We start from the raw sequence: 17,320 nt of genomic DNA on the forward strand, positions 1-17,320 counted from the left end.
AAGAGAATTTATGGCTAAGTGGTGGTATGTGCCTATAATCCCAGCTACTTTGGAAGCTGATGTGGGAGGATCACTTGAGCCTAGGAGCTCGAGATCAGCCTGGGCAACATAGCAAGATCCCATCTCAATAACTGAAAAAAAGGGAATAAAAAAGAGACAGTTCTGTGTGGATATTATAAATAAAGAAAAAAGGGAAAATAAATGCTTATATAATGAAACAAAATTTTTAATGCATAGAAGAGTGACTTGATAATATGTCATGGGGTCCCAACTAAGAAACAAAACAAAAAACAAATACCGCACAGGAAAAAAAAGTGAAGGAGGTCGGGCGCCTGTAATCCCAGCACTTTGGGACGCTGAGGTGGGCAGATCACTTGAAGCCAGGAGTTTGAGACCAGCCTGGCCAACATGGTGAAACCCCATCTCCTCTAAAAGTACAAAAATTAGCCAGGCGTGGTGGGGGGGCGCCTGTAATTTCCAGCAACTTGGGAGGCTGAGGCGTGAGCCACCACGCCTGGCTGACAATTCAAATTTAGCATCTTACAGTTCTGAAGGCCGGATATTCTAAAATCACAGTGTTAGCAAGGAGAGGATCTGTTTTCTTGCTTTTCCCAGCCTGCTTTCCTTGGCTTGTGGCCCCTCCCTCCAGTCACTCCAGCCTCTGCTCCCATGGTCACATCTCCTGCTCTGACTTAGATCCTCCTGTCTCCCTTTTATAAAGACCTTGTGATTGCATTAGGCCTATCTGGAAAGCCCAGGATAGTCTCCCCATCCCAAGATTCTTAATGTAATCATACCTGCAAAGTCCCTTTTGCCATGTAGGGTAACATATTCACAGTTGCCAGGGATTAGGATGTGAACATCTTTGGGGGCCATTATTCTATCACTTAACCCTTGACCTGGCTCAACCATCACCTCCTCTCTGAACCCTCTCTGCATCACTCCTTCCTTTGGGGGTCTGTGATCGCTTACACAGACCTCTCTCTCTGTATCTTACCCATTTGATTGTACTCATCGTATCTTACTAGACTGTAAGCTTAGTCATCTGTTTTTCCAACCCCTGTACCTACCTGGGGTGTGACACTTAATAAGAACTCAAAAAATGTTTATGCAGTGAATGAACCAATGAATAAACTCTTCCGAATTTTAGGTCAAATTCTTTGTGACTCAAGTACTATGACATGCTTCCAAATTGAATGTTTTTGACAGAGAAAGTCACAAGGACCTGGCATTCAGCTACTCCGCACTCACCTTCCCTGTGTGCCCTGGCCCTGTGAAGACACGAGTTGTCTAAAACGCTAATTCCCCAGTCCAACTGCCTATCAGCATGACCTGAGAAGCTTGCCAAAAATAAGGTTTCCTGAGTTCTGGTATAGGGGACCCTCCTTTCCCTGGCCTCATGTTTCCACGTGAGGGACCGTTTACCATGACGCAGTCCCTGAAGTCTTGAAGTTTGAGGTTTCGGCTTCTGCAAAAGAAATCAGTTCCTTCCTTGACCCCAGAGTGAAACAGGGTCTCTCGGGGCTGCCCTGCTGTCTCCCGGAATGAGGAGCTGTGTACGTGCTGGGGACAGACACCACATGCTGTGGCTTGGGGTTATTAGATTCAGTAAACTTCCATGGAAAAAAGGAGCCCCTTCCTTCCCCCATAGGAGCAAAGACTACTGTGCCCACATGATAATCGGGTTGTAGAAACCAAGCTTTGGCCGTGATGATTAATTGGTGGCAATGATAATTAGTTGCTAATACATACTCCACTGGTCAAGGCTGCAGTGATTCACCTTCTAGCATGCAGGCTGCTGGGTGCATGTGTGATTAACATTCCTATGGTAATCTCAGGCATGGGGCTTTGTATCTTAGCCTTGTGTATAGGTCATTTCAAGGACTTGGTGGCAGGGATGCTGGTCTTGGAGCCAGGGTTCGTAGTTTAAGGCATGTTCCTTCTGGAAGCTCTAAGAGCAAATCTCGTCTAGAAGGCAGTAGGGAGGGGCAGAGTCCTGGGCTATCCAGGAAATTGGCATTCTCTGGCCCAGGCTCTACTGTCAACTTGCCAGGGGGCCAACTTGCTCCTTGATAGCCTGTCCCAATAAAAGATGCCCCACAGGCCAGGCACGGTGGCTCATGCCTGTGCCTGTAATTCCAGCACTTTTGGAGGCCAAGGCAGGCCAATCACTTGAGGTCAGGAGTTCAAGACTAGCATGGCCAACATGGTGAAACCCCTTCTCTACTAAAAAATACAAAAATTAGCCGGGTATGGTGGCACATGTTTGTAATCCCAGCTACTCGGGAGGCTGAGGCAGGAGAATTGCTTGAACTCGGGAGGCAGAGGTTGTAGTGAGCCAAGATCATGCCACTGCACTCCAGCCTGGGCAACAGAGGGAGACTCGGTCTCAAAAAAAGAAAAAAGTGCCCCATCCACCCTGGGGCTCAGACCACAAGCCTGGGCATTGTTCTTAGTTCTTGTTTCCCTGTCCTGACATCCAGCCCACCAGCTGATGCTGAGAGCTGCACCTGCAAAACATATCCTGGGTCTGACCACTTCACTCCATCTCCACTGCCACCGCCACAGCCATCACTCTCCAACCACCAGCCGCCTCACTGCTCTCATCTTTCACTCTTGCCTCTGCACTCCATTTGCCAAACAGCAGCCACTGAGCTTCTTTAAAATCATCAATCCGGTCGTGTTCTCTCCCTGGCTTAGAGCTCTCTCTGACAGCTCCCCAGTGCACTTACAATAAAGTCCACATTTCTTTCCATGGTCTGCAAGACTGCACATTATCCAGCCCCTTCCTGCCATCCTCTCCCACCTCATCTTCTACCTGGCCCTGCTTCAGGCACCAGCAGCTCAAGAAGCCAAGCTCACGGCTGCCTCGGGGCCTTTGCACTTGCTATTCTTGGTATCTGGGAAGTTCCTGCCCCAGATCTCTGCTCGGCTGCCCTTTCCCATCAGTCAGGTCTCCACTTAAATATCACTTCCTTAGAGAAGCCAGCAGCTCCTGAATCAGAACAGCTCAGCCCCCAGTCATCCCATCTCCATCACCCCATTTCCCTGTATAGGTTTATTGTCTGGCTTTCCCCATCGGAATGTCTGTCCCACAAGGACAGCGACCTTTACTTTGTTCCTTGCTGTTCTCCCAGTGCTTGGACAATGCCTGGCAGTTAGTAGATGCATAGTTAAGATGTGTTGAGTCATTAGCTGACCAAAGTTCTCTCTGGCCTGCCAGGGTTCTGTGCTGTGGCCACCTGCCCCACGCAGCACAAAAGACCTTTCTCTGCCTCCCACCTCCACTGAGACTCCCTCTCCCTCTCTAGTACCCTCCGAGTCCTGCTCCCCCAGGGGACTAGGGGAGAGTGGATTAATGGGTTAAGTCCTCTCTCCTCCTCTCAGTGGGGTCTTCTCTTACAGGGGTGAATTATTCTTAAATGTCATAGTCTTTTTTTTTCTTTTTTAAGAGATGGGGATCTTGCTATGTTGCCCAGGCTGGTCTCAAACTCCCAGCCTCAAGCAATCCTCCCACCTTGGCCTCCCAAGTAGCTGGGACTACAGGCACATGCCACAAACGTCAGAGGCTTGACCATGCCTGGAACACTCAGTTCCTTCCTCAAATGTCACCTTCTTGGAGAAGCCCTCCCTGACCCAGTCCACTGCTTCCTAGTCTCTTACCATGAGTTATTTCTTCGTATCTTTTTCTTTCTTTCTTTCTTTTTTTGAGACAGGGTCTCACTGCCACCCAGGCTGGAGTGCAGTGGTATGATCTTGGCTCACTGCAGCCTCAACCTCCTGGGCTCAAGTGAGCCCCTACCTCAGTCTCCTGAGTAGTTGGGTCTACAGGCATGTGCTTCCATGCTCTGATAATATATATATATATCTCCAGCAATCCACCCACCTTTGCCTCCCAAAGTGCGTGGTGGGATTAAAGGCATAAGCCACTGTGACCAGCCATTTCTTCTCATCACCATTTAAAACAACTATATATATATTTTATTTGCCTACTTGTTTATTTGGTCTCCTCTTCTTCTAGAATACAAAATATAAGCTCCAAATCCACTGTGCATCCCTAGTACCTCGGCCCATGCCAAATACAAAGCAGAGGTTTTATAATCTTTGTACGTAAGAGGAATGGAATATTTGTAGAAATGAATGAATGACTGAGTGGGTGGAACTCTGTTGGAAGAGATCCAAATGCGGGGGACAGTTCTGTTGGATGAGATGTATATCCCCTTTCGGCAGAAACATCCTATGACCAATAATCCTGTTAATGTGGAAGCTTCATTTATCACCTACTCATCTAGATCAGATTCTGCACTACACTCTCTGCATGTATTGGCTTATTGAATCCTTATGACCCTCTGAAGTGGTGGGTACTATAGAAACTCCATCTTCTCAAAGAGGAAAGTGAGGTGCAGAGAGCTTAGGCCAGTGGCCCAGGTTCACCCAGCCAGTGAGTAGTAAAGTGGCAGCCTGGCTGCAGAGGCTGTGCACCTGACCGCCACGCATTCCCTGCACCATGAAGTGGGAAGGAGGGCCACGAGCTAGCAGAACACTGTCTTCCAGCCACACATCTCTCTCCCAAGCCCGCCCATGCTTCCAGTCTGCACTCCTTCCTCACGGCCTCCTTCTAAATCAGCCCATGATCAATGGGTGCTGCAACATCCCCCCTATTGCTCCTGATAGATGTGCCGATTCCAGTCCAGTGCCCAGGCCCAGGCTTTTGGATCCTCCCAGAAGGACCAAAGGAGCTGGTATCCAGAGGTCCTTTCCAGCTCAGAGATCTGAGGGTCAGCCTCAGGGTACCTGTTCCTCCTCACAAGGAGAGACCTTTAAAGCCCAAGGTCAAATGGACTTGAAACAGCCCAACAGCAACAGGGCCATGTGGAGACTTGAGAGTCACAGCGGGACAGTGGTTCTTAGAGTTTAGGGAACATCAAGGTCCCAGAGAGCTTGTGGAATTTCAGCTTCCTCAGTCCCACATGCAGGAGATCTGGGGTAGGGCTTAGGGATCTGTACTTTTAACAACACTCTCCACTCCCAGTGATTCTGAAACAGATGATTCCTATCCCAGGAAACAGAGCAGTGGGCTCCCCTCTTGCCAATGAGCTCCTCCCAGTCTGAGATGGTCTGGCTGTGCTCACGCCTGGAGGCAGAGCATGATGCTCCTCCTGCCACATCTGCAGGGAAGGGAACCCAGCATCCCTGGCCTGCTCCTAAGCAGCAGACATCATGGCAGGAGCTTGCATTTGTGATTGCTGATCCTCCCAATGGTCCTAGGAGGTTGTCACTATGATGCTGCATTTTGCAAATGAGGAAAGAACAGGTGCAGAGTGGATAAGAAACTTTCTCAAAGCCACACAGTTTAGGGAGTGCTGGAGCTTGGATTATAATCCAAATTATATGATGCCAACATTTCTGCTCATTCCACTATGACTGCCTCTTAAAGGCAAATCCCTTACACTTGAGTGAGTTTGGTGTCCTAGGACAATCTCGTTTGGCCAGCTGTGAATCCTATATTCTATGCACATGGGGTATACATACAATCTCAGGGGCAGCCTTAGGTCATGGGCCACAGGCACACCTAAAAGTTACATATCACGGGATAACAGTTCTTTGGAAAGATGGGGGATTGGGGAGGGTGACCAAGGGATCTTGGCTCTGCCACCAGAGGGTAGAAGTGTGCCAGACACCCGGAACTGCGGGATTAGCCCTGGTGCCCACCCCAGACACACAACCACATACTGTGGGAGCCCCTGGAGCCAACTGGTCCCCCTGCTTCAGCAAGAGCAAGGGGCATGTCCAGAGCCAGGCTGTGTGTTCATGACGGGACTCCTTCACCCACCAGCATTTCTCAATACAGAAGCAGCTGCGTTTCGTACTTCATTATCTAACACTCTCATGCATCAAAGAATAGCAGCACCCCAGGAACTTGGCCCTAAATGCCAGTTGCACCCACAAGTTGTGATAACAATCCTGACCCTCCCCACATTGCCAAATCCCCCAAATCAGAAGCGGGGGGCAGGACAGCCTCCTGTTGTAAGGCATTGAACCAGCCTGTTCCCAGTAATGGCTCCATCTCTGAGCATGGAGGCAGGGATGGTGGGTTGGGGCTGACCTTGTACCTGCTGGGAGAGCCCACACCTTTGGGAAGAGATCATGGTCAATCCCCGCCCTTTGAGGGCTGCCCTCCAGACCAAAGCGAAGGAACCCAGAGGCAGAAACTTCAGCCTTTGTCAAACAGACCTGGGTTTAAATCTTGATCTGAGTTCCTACTAGCTGAATGGCTTCAGTAAGTCTCTTAACCTCTCTGAGCCTCAGTTTCTTCATCTGCAAAAGGGGAATAAGAATATCATTTTCTTTTTTTCTTTTTTTTTTTGAGATGGAGTTTCACTCTGTCACCCAGGCTGGAGTGCAGTGGCACGATCTTGGCTCACTGTAATCTCTGTCTCCAGGGTTCAAGCGATTCTTGTTCCTCAGCCTCCCGGGTAGCTGGGATCACAGGCACCCACCACCACGCGTGGTTAATTTTTGTATTTTTAGTAGTGATGGGGTTTCACCATGCTACCAGGCTGGTCTCGAACTCCTGACCTCAAGTGATCTGCCTGCCCCGGCCTCCCAAGTGCTGGGATTGTTACAGGCGTGAGCCAACATGCCCAGCCAAGAATATCTTTTTGATCTGGCTTTTGTTGATGGGCAATAAGAGGATGGATGTGGTGAGCTTGGCTGGCACCTGGGACACAGTAAGTGCCCGATACAGGGTGGCTGATATTACTTCATGGGAAATTGTCATGTTTCCTCCTTCCTGTACCCGTTAAGAAGCCACTCTCTGAGCCAGGGTGCCAGGGTGAGGCTGTGGGCTGCCTGCTGCTGTGCCAGGGCAAGGGCACTTTGTCTCTCTTCTCCCTGGGTCCGAGGACACACCTCACAGGTCACACTCATACAACTGCTTACCCTACCCACCACACTACTACCCCTTGATTCACCAACTTTTTAGATTACATACTTTTTCTAGAATATTTATTACTTAGCCCCATTTTTGCCCTAAATGAATTATTTTCCATATAAAGAAAAAGCTACACAGTATTCCAGTTCCATGCACCCTGTCCATTGCTGAGCACTGTGTTTAAGCCCCATTGTGTGCCCAGGGTCCCCACTTTGACAGGCTGAGCCTGGCTGCAGAGCCCTCACAGGTCAGCCTAACTCAGGACATCTTGGGGATGACTCCTGCCTTTTGTCCTCACGGCTTAGGATGATTAAGGGCATTAAGGTGGTGACAAGCTTACTTCAAGATCAGTGGTCTTGGAGCAGAGGGGAGAGAGGAGGGGTTGCTTCTGAGACCCTCCCATCTCCACCTTCTTGGATGCAGGATCAGTAAGAGCAGTGGCTCTTCTGGTTCCGGCCGCGTGGACACCCGCCCTTCATTCAGGCCTCATCCAACCCTCTTTAAAGTCAGCTGCAGGGGTGAGGTCTCCATTTATCTCCCTGTGGGAGGTGGAACAGCAGGTAAGAGGTGGACTCAGGAGCCCTGAGGCCTGGCTGGGATCCTGACTCCTCACTTTCCAGCTTGGGCAGGCATTTCATTCTCTGCGCTGCAGTTTCCTCTGCTGTAAAATGGGAACAGTAACAGCATCTACCTCCAAGGGTCATTGTGGGGTTTCGATGAATTGGTTCCTATAAAGTAAGCACTTAGCTCAGAGCCAGGCATACAGTAGGCACTCAATGAGCATCTGCTATTAGAGTTACTCTCATTGCCTCACATGGGGCCGGGCATACACAGCAGGTGTCAGTTCTTATTTGTGGAATAGATGCATCAGGCTGTTTGGATGTGGATTATAAACTGTATGAATCTCAAGGATGTTGGGCTGGGCACGGTGGCTCACACCTGTAATCCCAGTACTTTGGGAGGCTGAGGCGGGCAGATCACCTGAAGTCAGGAGTTCGAGACCAGCCTGACCAACATGGAGAAACCCTGTCTCTACTAAAAATACACAAAAATTAGCTGGGCGTGGTGGCACATGCCTGTAATCCCGGCTACTCGGGAGGCTGAGGCAGGAGAATTGCTTGAACCTGGGAGGCGGAGGTTGTGATGAGCCAAGATTGTGCCATTGCACTCCAGCCTGGGCAACAAGAGTGAAACTCCATCTTAAAAAAAAAAAAAAAGATGTTGATGGAGAATGCAGCAGCCATTTTACCACAACCCAAGACTAACATCTCAAGCTTTTCTGATTCATCAGGGAGGCAGGGTTTGCAATCCAGTAATAAATCGCAGGCCAGAAAGCAGAGCCACGTCTGCAGTAGAGAGTGCCGTGGCTCAAGTGCGTGTGCCTCCTGCAATTCCAGGGCCTAGAGGTGATCCTCCCTTTGGACTCAGAGATCAGATGGCAAAAATCATGATGCAGTTTAAGTCTCCCAGGGACCAATACAGAATTCACAGTGAGATTCACTTGGCCTTAAATGGAGTTTTGAAACTTACTTTGAAATGTAATCCTGGGCTACTCACTTAACCTGCGGAACCTTCATTTTCTCCCCTGTAAGAGCAGGTAACAGTACCGGCCTCAGCAGCAGATCTGACGATCATCTACTCTGCAATAACTCAGAATCTATGTAAGCGGCCTAGGAGAGCAACTAGAAGAACTTAGGAAGATTATCAAATGCAAGTAAACCAGCCCCACCTGAGATGGCCGTATTTTCAGTTTTGCAACCTAGAGGACACTGGCAATGTCTGGAGACATTTTTGGTTATCGCAGCTCAGGAATGTCTACTGGCACCTAGTGGGTAGAGGCCAGGGATGCGGCTAAGCAGCCCACGGCACACAGGATAGCCCCCCACAACAAAATGATACAGCCTCAAACATCAATCGTGTGGAGGTTGAGAGTTATCAGCTCAGATTTAGTTTAACTTTCATCATGTAAAAGACTTATTTTTTCGGTTGTGTGGGCAAAGCACTTCGTGGGTTGCTACTAGATGAGGAGAAGGAAATGATTAGCACGCACAAAAAATTCCACCCAGCTGCCAATATAGCATCGTTCGGTGACTAAGATCCCAAAACTCTCAGTAAAGGTCAACCTTCCAGGAAGTTCTGAGAAATGCAGCTTTTCATGCTGATTTCCTGGGCTGACTCCGTGACTAATCAGCCCGTCTCACACCCAGGGAGAAATCCTGCAGCACAGACAGCCTCCTCCTCTGCCCCCATCAATCTCAGTAGAAGGAAGACATTCAGCAAATCATGCTGCTCAGCATCTAAGCTCATTCTCCAAAGAAGGGTCGCCCACCCATCCTTCTATTGCTCCCTCCCTCCTTCTCTCCATCCAACAAGTACTAAGTGTCCACCATGCATCCGTCAGAAGACATTCAGCAAACCACACTGCTCAGCATCTAAGCTCATTCTCCAAAGAAGGGTTGCCCACCCATCCTTCTATTGCACCCTCCCTTTTTCCCTCCATCCAACAAATACTAATGCCCACCATGTGTCCATCTGTGTTGCACTTGCTGGGATGCAAAGGTAAACAGGCCCAACAAGGGCACTGCCCTCATGGAGCTCATGGGGAAGGACCTGGACAACTGGCCCATCTATGACACCAACCTTTTCCTTACAAGATCCTTGTAAGGATCTTGACATGATTTACAAGATCATCTTCTTAGAACCCAAGACAGTTTTAAAAAATCGTGTTTTTATGGAACATTTGGCTCCTGCCCCTTATTTGTACTTGAAATTGCAGTTCAGAGAGGTTAAGCAACTTGATCAAGGTCACATGCAAGAGTTTCAAGAGACAGGATGAAAATCCAGGTTCCCTGACTCCAGAGTTTTCCCATTTCACCATGGCCACCATCACCCCAGCAACACTCACAGCCCATGCCCTGCCTGCCAGCTCCATGCTGGGCACTCTACATGGATTCGCTCATGTAATCCTCACCGCCACCCTATTAGGTAGAGACTAGTGTCACTCCCTTGGACAGCTGGGGAAACCAAGGCACAGAGACATTCAGTAACTTGCCAAGGTGGGGCTTGAACTGTAATACAATCAACCCCCAAAATACTCCCCGTTCTTGGTCCCTGGTTATTCGTTAGAACGGATAAAGAGGTCAGACATGACAACCGTCAACAAACCACTCCCCCCTCTAGGCCTCAGTTTCCCCATCTACATAAGAGGGTGGTCTAGGTGATTTGAGGGTCTACATACCTCTGACCTCTGGGGACCTTTGGAGCCCTGGCACTTGCTCCCACTGGGTCCCAGTGTGCCACTGAAGCTGTTCCTCTTACCTGCTGGCACCTGGTGAGGCTATCAGATAAACCAAAGGCACCTCCCAGGCATTATCAAAGCCTGGTATTATTTACATATGAGGTATTATTATATTCCCATGGGGATGCCTCAATTCCCTAATTCCTGAGGGTAAAATCTGCCAAGGTTTTGACTAACAGCAGTTGTTTTAGAGTGTCCAGCTCTGCCACTTACTAGCTTAGGCAATTACTTCACTTCTATGGGCTTCAATTTGCTCATCTGTAAAGTGGGAATGCCTGCATTTAAAGGATGGCTGTGAGGATGAAATTAAACAGTGATTGACAAGAGCCAGGTAAGGTCACCAGCATTTAACGGGTGCTGAATAAGTGGTAGTTATTCTCAATGGAAATTTTAAGGGCGATGCTAGTTTAGATGTTGCCTATAATGAGAACATGCCTGGGTGGGCATGAAGCACCAGGCAATGACTTAAGACAGGCTGTTTTAAACCCACTCAATTCTTCTGCCAGAGCCAGCTCCAAGGTCACAAACAGCAGAGAAGAGTCAGTGGAGATGTCTTAAGTGCCCAAGATGGTTTGGGGTTTGCAGGGGTGGGGTGCAGAAAGAGGTGGTGGGATGCATATAACTCTCTCTGGGTGAGGAAAGAGGGAAAGTTAGATTCCAGGGCCAAGGCTGCTTCTCTTTCTACTTGATGAAGAGGCAATGAGAGAAAGGAAGGGCTGACCCGGGAGGCTGGAGAACTGCTTCTGACTCCCAGTCTACCTCTGCCGCTGTGTGTCCGCAAGGAAGCCCCTTCCCCTCTCTGGGCCTCAGTCTCTCCACCTGTGAAAATGAGAGGACCGCCGGGCATGGTGGCTCATGCCTGTAATCTCAACACTTTGGGAGGCCGAGGTGGGCGGATCACTTGTGGTCTGGAGTTCGAGACCAGCCTGGCCGACATGGTGAAACCCCGTCCCTACCAAAAATACAAAAATTAGCCAGGCGTGATGGCACATGCCTGTAATCCCAGCTACTCAGGAGGCTGAGACAGGAGAATCACTTGAACCCGGGAGGCAGAGGTTGCAGTGAGCTAAGATCATGCCACCTGTACTCCAGCCTGGGGGACAAGAGCGAAACTCATCTCAAAAAAAAAAAAAGAGAGAGGATCATCCAAGTTGACCTTGATGTGTGAGATTCAGGTCTGCAAGATGGGGGCAATAGCCTTAACCACCTCACTGGAGGACAAGAGATGAAATGCCAGCGCAAGCCCTTAGTGCCATGCCTGCCACACAGCTAGGACTTGGCACATGGCAGCTTTGCCATTACACTGATTCCAATATTAGATTCTATGTGCTGAGCTGCTGCCCTGATCTCCAGCAGCCCGAGTCTCAGACCACCATGCAACCCAGCCTTTCTCTCCAAGGGAGTCCAGGAGGATCAGATACTATTATTCTTCCCTCACTTCTGTTAAAAAAATAAAGTGACACAATCGCTCTGTAATGAAATATATGACAACTCCTGAGACTGCCTGGCCCTGGAAATGTCAGCTCCAGGGGGTGCAGACAGAAAATGCCCCAAACTCAGAGTCCAGTGACCGAAGCAATGTTCTCAGGCCAACCCTGCCACTCCCTTGGGGGCCGCCTAGCTGTCTCTGCTACATAAAGTATTACCGAAGGCCTCGCCTGCCTGAAAGCAGAGGCTGGCCCGGTCACCCGTGGAGAGCCCTTTCAGCTCCACGATATGGAATTAAAATGCTTTGGATACACTAGGCCCAAACACACTCTTTGGAGCCGTAGAGCAGCGCTCCTCTAAGTAGAAAGCACTCCGGAATTGCCTGGATTCCACGCAGATCCCAATCAGCGGGTCCGGGTGGGGGCTGAGACTCTGTATTTCTCACAAACCTCCCAGCAGTGCCGATGCTGCTGGGTCCACGGACCACACTGAGAGTAGCAAGGGCTTAGAGGTCTTTTTTAAAAAACAGTAAAGAAAATTTATTCTGCTCATAACAAGAATCCCCAAGATAGGGTGACCTACATGTCCTGCCACCCCGGCAGGCACTGACTGCACTAAACACACATGCATGGCCAAGCACGCATGAGAAAGCAGCTCATCCGCCCTGCTGTGTGGGCTTCAGCAAGCCTCAGCACCCTCCTCTTTTAGGGTCCCTGACTACCACCTGCCCTGAAAGGGTCACTGGAGACAAACGCCAGGATTCCTGAGACAGAGTCCCAGTCCCCTTGCAGCTGGCACCAGATCACCAGAATCCGAGGGCTGGGACGTCATTTCTGAGCCCTCTCTCTTCTATCCTCTGTACCTGGTCTGCAGCAGTTCTGTAGCATGAAGAATGGTTCTGGGGGCAGCCCCTCACCCCTCCTCTCTCCGCTCTCCTTGCTGAGGCCGGCCATCTGCATACCTGCCCAGGTGAAATCCATCCCACTCTCCCTCCTCAGGCTTCCAGCTGGCCCAAAGCCCGCCCACTGCACTGCTGCCCTGCTGACCTCCCCTGCGGCTCCTTCCCACTACGAAATTCTGCTCTTCCTCCTCCTCCTTCCACTAGGAGGGTTCCAGTGGGGAGCCAGGCAAAAGTTTCCCCATTACAGGGTTTGGAGGATGCTGGCGATTTCTTCTATGTTGTGTTTCCTCCCTGCTTGCCATCAGAATAAACATCAGAGGTCACTGCATAAAAGCTTCTCCCCAGTTTAGAGAACAGAAGCCACTTATGCAATAATAGGGGAGCCCTGGCAGAGAGGAGCTGGTGGGAAGAAGTTGGACGGGAGCTGTGGGGGTGGGGAGAGGCTCAGGAGGCAGCCCGCGCAGTGGCTTAATGCAGGCATCTTGGAGTGGTAGACGGCAGTGGTCCCCAACATTTTGGCACTAGGGACCAGTTTTTGGGAAGACAGTTTTACCATGGACCACTGGCGGGGGCCGGGGGGATGGTTCCTGGATGATTCAAGTGCATTACATTTATCGTGCACTTTATTTCTATTATTATTACACTGTAATATATAATGAAATAATTATACAACTCACCAAAATGTAGAATCAGTGGGAGCCCTGAGCTTGTTTTCCTGAAACTAGAAGGTCCCATCTGGGGGTGATGGGAGACAGTGACAGATCATCAGGTATTAGACTTTCATAAGGAGCACGCAACCTAGATCCCTTGCGTGTGCAGTTTACAATAGAGTTCGCGCTCCTGCAAGAATCTAATGCCGCCGCTGACCTGAGAGGAGGTGGAGCTTAGGCAGCCATGCCAGCAATGGGGAGCGGCTAGAAATACAGATGAAGCTTCATTCACTTGCCCACCGCTCACTTCCTGCTTTTGTGGCCCAGTTTCTAACAGTCCATGAACTGGTACCAGTCTGTGGCCTGGGGGGTTGGGGAATCCTGGTATAGAGGGCTGAATAGTGCACCACACCCCCCCCACCTCCGCCAACCACCACAAACAAGATACATCTGTGTCCCAGAACCTATGTATGTGACCTTATTTGGAAAAAGAGTCTTTGCAGATATAATTAAGTTAAAAATCTCGAAATGAGATTACCCTACACAAGAGTTCTCATAAAAGACACACAGAGGGGAGGAAAGGGGGAAGGACAAGGCCATAGGAAGAAGGCAAAGACTGAAGTGAGGGAGCCACAAACCAGGCACACCTGGGGTCAACAGAAGCTGGAAGAGGCACAGTGGATTCTCCCCTGCAGCCTTCATAGGGGGTGTGATCTGCTGATGCCTTGATTCCAGACTCCTGGCCAAGAACACTGTGAGGGAAGAGATTCCTGTTGCTTTAAGCTGCCCAGTTTGTGGGAATTTGTTACAGCAGTCCTAAGGAGCCAACACAGGGAGTCCCGCACTGCCGTGTACTGAGCAACCTCGGGTAAATTGCCTAACCTCTTTGAACTGACTTCCTGATCCATAAGATGCGGCCATAAGATCTATTTCATTAATTCATTCAACAGATATTTACCAAGTGTGTGTGATGTGCCAGGTGCTGGGTCAAGCCCTGGAAGTGAACAAAACCAGACACAGACCCTGCCTAAATGGCACCTTGTGGTCTCGTGGAAAGCCAGTTAGCAGTCCAAGAATCATGTAACTAGGGGCACAGCTGTGACCATGGTCGATGTGGTGCTGGGAGCGTGCAAGTCAGGAGACCCAGAAGGCTTCCCCTGAGAGGTGATGACTGAGCGAAGGGATGAAGGAAAGGTCAAAAGTAAGTAGGCAAAGGGGGGCAAGAGATTTCCAGCCAGAGGAAGGGTGTGTGCAAAGATGCCGCTGTACACAAAGCACACGTGCCCGGGGTGCATGCAAAGCCGCAAAGCATACGTGCCCTGGGGTGCGTGCAAAGCTGCACTTTGCACACATGCTCAGGGGTACGCGCAAAGCCACAAAGCACACGTGCTCAGGGGTGTGTGCAAAGCCACAAAGCACACGTGCTCAGGGGTGTGTGCAAAGCCACAAAGCACACGTGCTCAGGGAGCTGCCGGAGGCCGGCGTGGCTGAAGCCCCACCGCAGGGGGACTGAAAGCAGAGGTGAGGCTGGAGCAGGACAAGGGTCAGCCCATTAGGGCCTGAGAGCCACACCAGAGGGGCTGATTTTTTTCTCCTGAGTGCAGAGGGAGCCACTTTGAGGCAGTTAGCAGGGAGCTGGCGTGGTGACGTGGGCCTTTGAAAAGAACACTCTAGCTGCAGAGTGGGGAGAAAACTGCTGGCCAGAGTGGTGGCAGGAAGGCCAGTGAGAAGGCCCTGCTGTTATCCAGGAGGGGCGACAGTGGCTCAGACCAGGGGCCTGGGTGGAGAGGGGAAGGAACCAGATTCAAGAGTTACTTAGGAGGTAAAACCACAGGCCTATTGTGAGGAATAAGTGAAATAAAGTCTGAGAAGCACCATGCAGTCCTGGCATGAATGAAGGGCTCACCAGCTCACCAATGACATCAGGTTCCTTTCCTTCCTGAAGTCAAAAGGCCACGGGGGACCCGGCCCCAGGTGGTGGCACCCCTCACTGGCTTTGCTAACCAGGGGTGAAGATGGATACCCACCATTTACAGAGCTTAGAAAATCAACTTACCATCCTTGAGTGAGAAGCTCAGAAGGTCCTGAGGGAGAAGACAACAGGCATCAATGACAAAGCTGATACACGATCAGCATGCTTATTTGACAAATATTGACTCCTACCAAGTGGCAGAACAAGACAGACAAAAAGCCACTGCCCTAGATTCTAGATGTGAGCCAGATGATAAGCAGGCGAGTGAAGAAAGAAATACATGAGGACTTCAAGTAGTGAGATAAGGAGGGGAAGGGGCTATTTTAAATCCATGTACTTTCCCCACCAACAGTCTGTGTCACAAGCTTCTATCTGCTTTAACTGCAGGCATAGCTGGTGAGTGACATGCTCAAGGGCACACAGCGAAGCTTCTGCGTCTGAAGAGGCGCCACAGCTTAGAAGAATGTGGGCTCTGGAGTCAGACTACCAAGGTTCAAATCCTGGTGCCACCACTTATCAGCTGTTTGACCTTGGGCAAGTTACTTAACCTCTCTGTGTCTCAGTTTTCTCAACTATGAAATGGGGATGGCTCTACCACTTACCTCATAAAGTCACTTTGAGAATTAGATGAGTTAGTTTTTGAAAAGGTACCAGCACATAATAAGCATTAAGTCAAGAGTAAATAATTCAATAATGATAATTCAACATCGGCTGTGATCATGATATGATATTATGATGACATATTTTATCTTCCAACTGCTCCACCCCACTAGAAGTGATTTTTTAGGCTAAGATTGAAAGAAAATGATTTGTTCTACTGTCCCCAGTAGCCACCACCAGGTGTTGGGTGTACCTGAATGATCACCGTCGGGTCGTCCTTTAAGATGGGGTCCTTCAGTAAAATCTGAACAAACACATCTGCTCCTTCGCCTCCCAGGCCGCTCGCAAAAGCAGTCATGGTTGGCAAGACGGCTTTGGACAACTCCAGCCACTTCACCAGGCCTGCCATGAACTCTGTGCAGAAGGAGCTGAAAGGCAGACATGGCTTAGTTCCCCAGGATCCTCAGAGCTCAGCCTCCACTGGGAAGTGTAGATTAGTTGTGGTCACGGATGTGAACGGCCTGCACGTGCACGACTTAGTGACTGTGATCCCTCAAATACAGAGGCAGTCAAAGACCTCATCTTGGGTGATGTGCATTTTGTTTTTTGTTTTTGTTTTGAGATGGAGTTTCGCTCTTGTTGCCCAGGCTGGAGTTCAGTGGTGCAATCTTGGCTCACCCCAGCTTCTGCCTCCTGGGTTCAAGTGATTCTCCTGCCTCAGCCTCCCAAGGAGCTGGGACTACAGGTGCCCACCACCATGCCCGGCTATTTTTTGTATTTTTAGTAGAGACAGGATTTCACCATGTTGGCCAGGCGGGTCTTGAACTCCTGACCTCAGGTGATCCACCTGCCCCAGCCTCGCAAAGTGCTGGGATTACAAGCGTGAGACACCGTGCCCAGCCTGGGTGATGTGGATTTTGGTTTCTTCTCTCACCAAAATGTTTATCAAAGAGGCTGATAAGCCACAGCAATGAGAGCAATGGATGGTGACTGGTTGCATGCCTTGCGCCTGGGCTGTGCCAGGGGCTGAGGAATAAAGGTGACGAAACCTGGTATCTGAGGAAGCTCACAGCAGGGTGGACACTCAAGTAACCAAGTGACCCTAGCGCCATGTGGTACCTTAGGACAGAGGTGGAGATCAGTTCAGTGCAGCCCATAGAGGGAGCCCCGGATCCACCTGCAGAAGTGACGGCAGCCACCTTAGGCTTCCCAGAAAAGGCCATCTGCTCTCCTGGATGCTGCCAAGGACGTGCTTTCTGGAAAACGCTGGCTGCTGCATAAGTGGAAGAAGTGAAGGGAAGAGTGCCCTCCATGTGCACTGCCACCGCCGGTCTCTGTCCATAGCGGGCATTCGAGTGCAGTCCTACAGGAGCCCCCAGGGGAGGATGGGATGGGGCCACTCTAGGGGAGAAGGAAGCCTTTGAGCTGAGACACAGAGGTGGGAGCTCAGAGCATTTGGGGGGATGATGGCAGAGTCCACACCAGACTTCTGACACAGCCGCCTCTGTGGAGCAGGTATGAGCCGGGTGGCAGGTGG

General features: G+C 50.2%; 1 protein-coding gene across 3 annotated transcripts in view; it reads right to left on the minus strand.

Moving 5' to 3' along the window:
- Positions 1-17,320, minus strand: part of TMCO4 (transmembrane and coiled-coil domains 4) — a 112,801-nt gene that overhangs the window by 69,545 nt on the left and 25,936 nt on the right. For all 3 annotated transcript variants that reach the window (XM_032759145.2, XM_032759146.2, XM_032759147.1), the window contains 2 exons: positions 16,037-16,211; positions 15,268-15,295 (listed from right to left, as the gene is read on the minus strand). In XM_032759145.2, the coding sequence (XP_032615036.1) occupies positions 15,268-15,295; positions 16,037-16,211 (203 nt within the window). The remainder of the gene's footprint in view (positions 1-15,267; positions 15,296-16,036; positions 16,212-17,320) is intronic.

Source organism: Hylobates moloch, unplaced genomic scaffold, assembly GCF_009828535.3.
Source record: "Hylobates moloch isolate HMO894 unplaced genomic scaffold, HMol_V3 SCAFFOLD_9, whole genome shotgun sequence".
Taxonomy (NCBI): Eukaryota; Metazoa; Chordata; class Mammalia; order Primates; family Hylobatidae; genus Hylobates; species Hylobates moloch.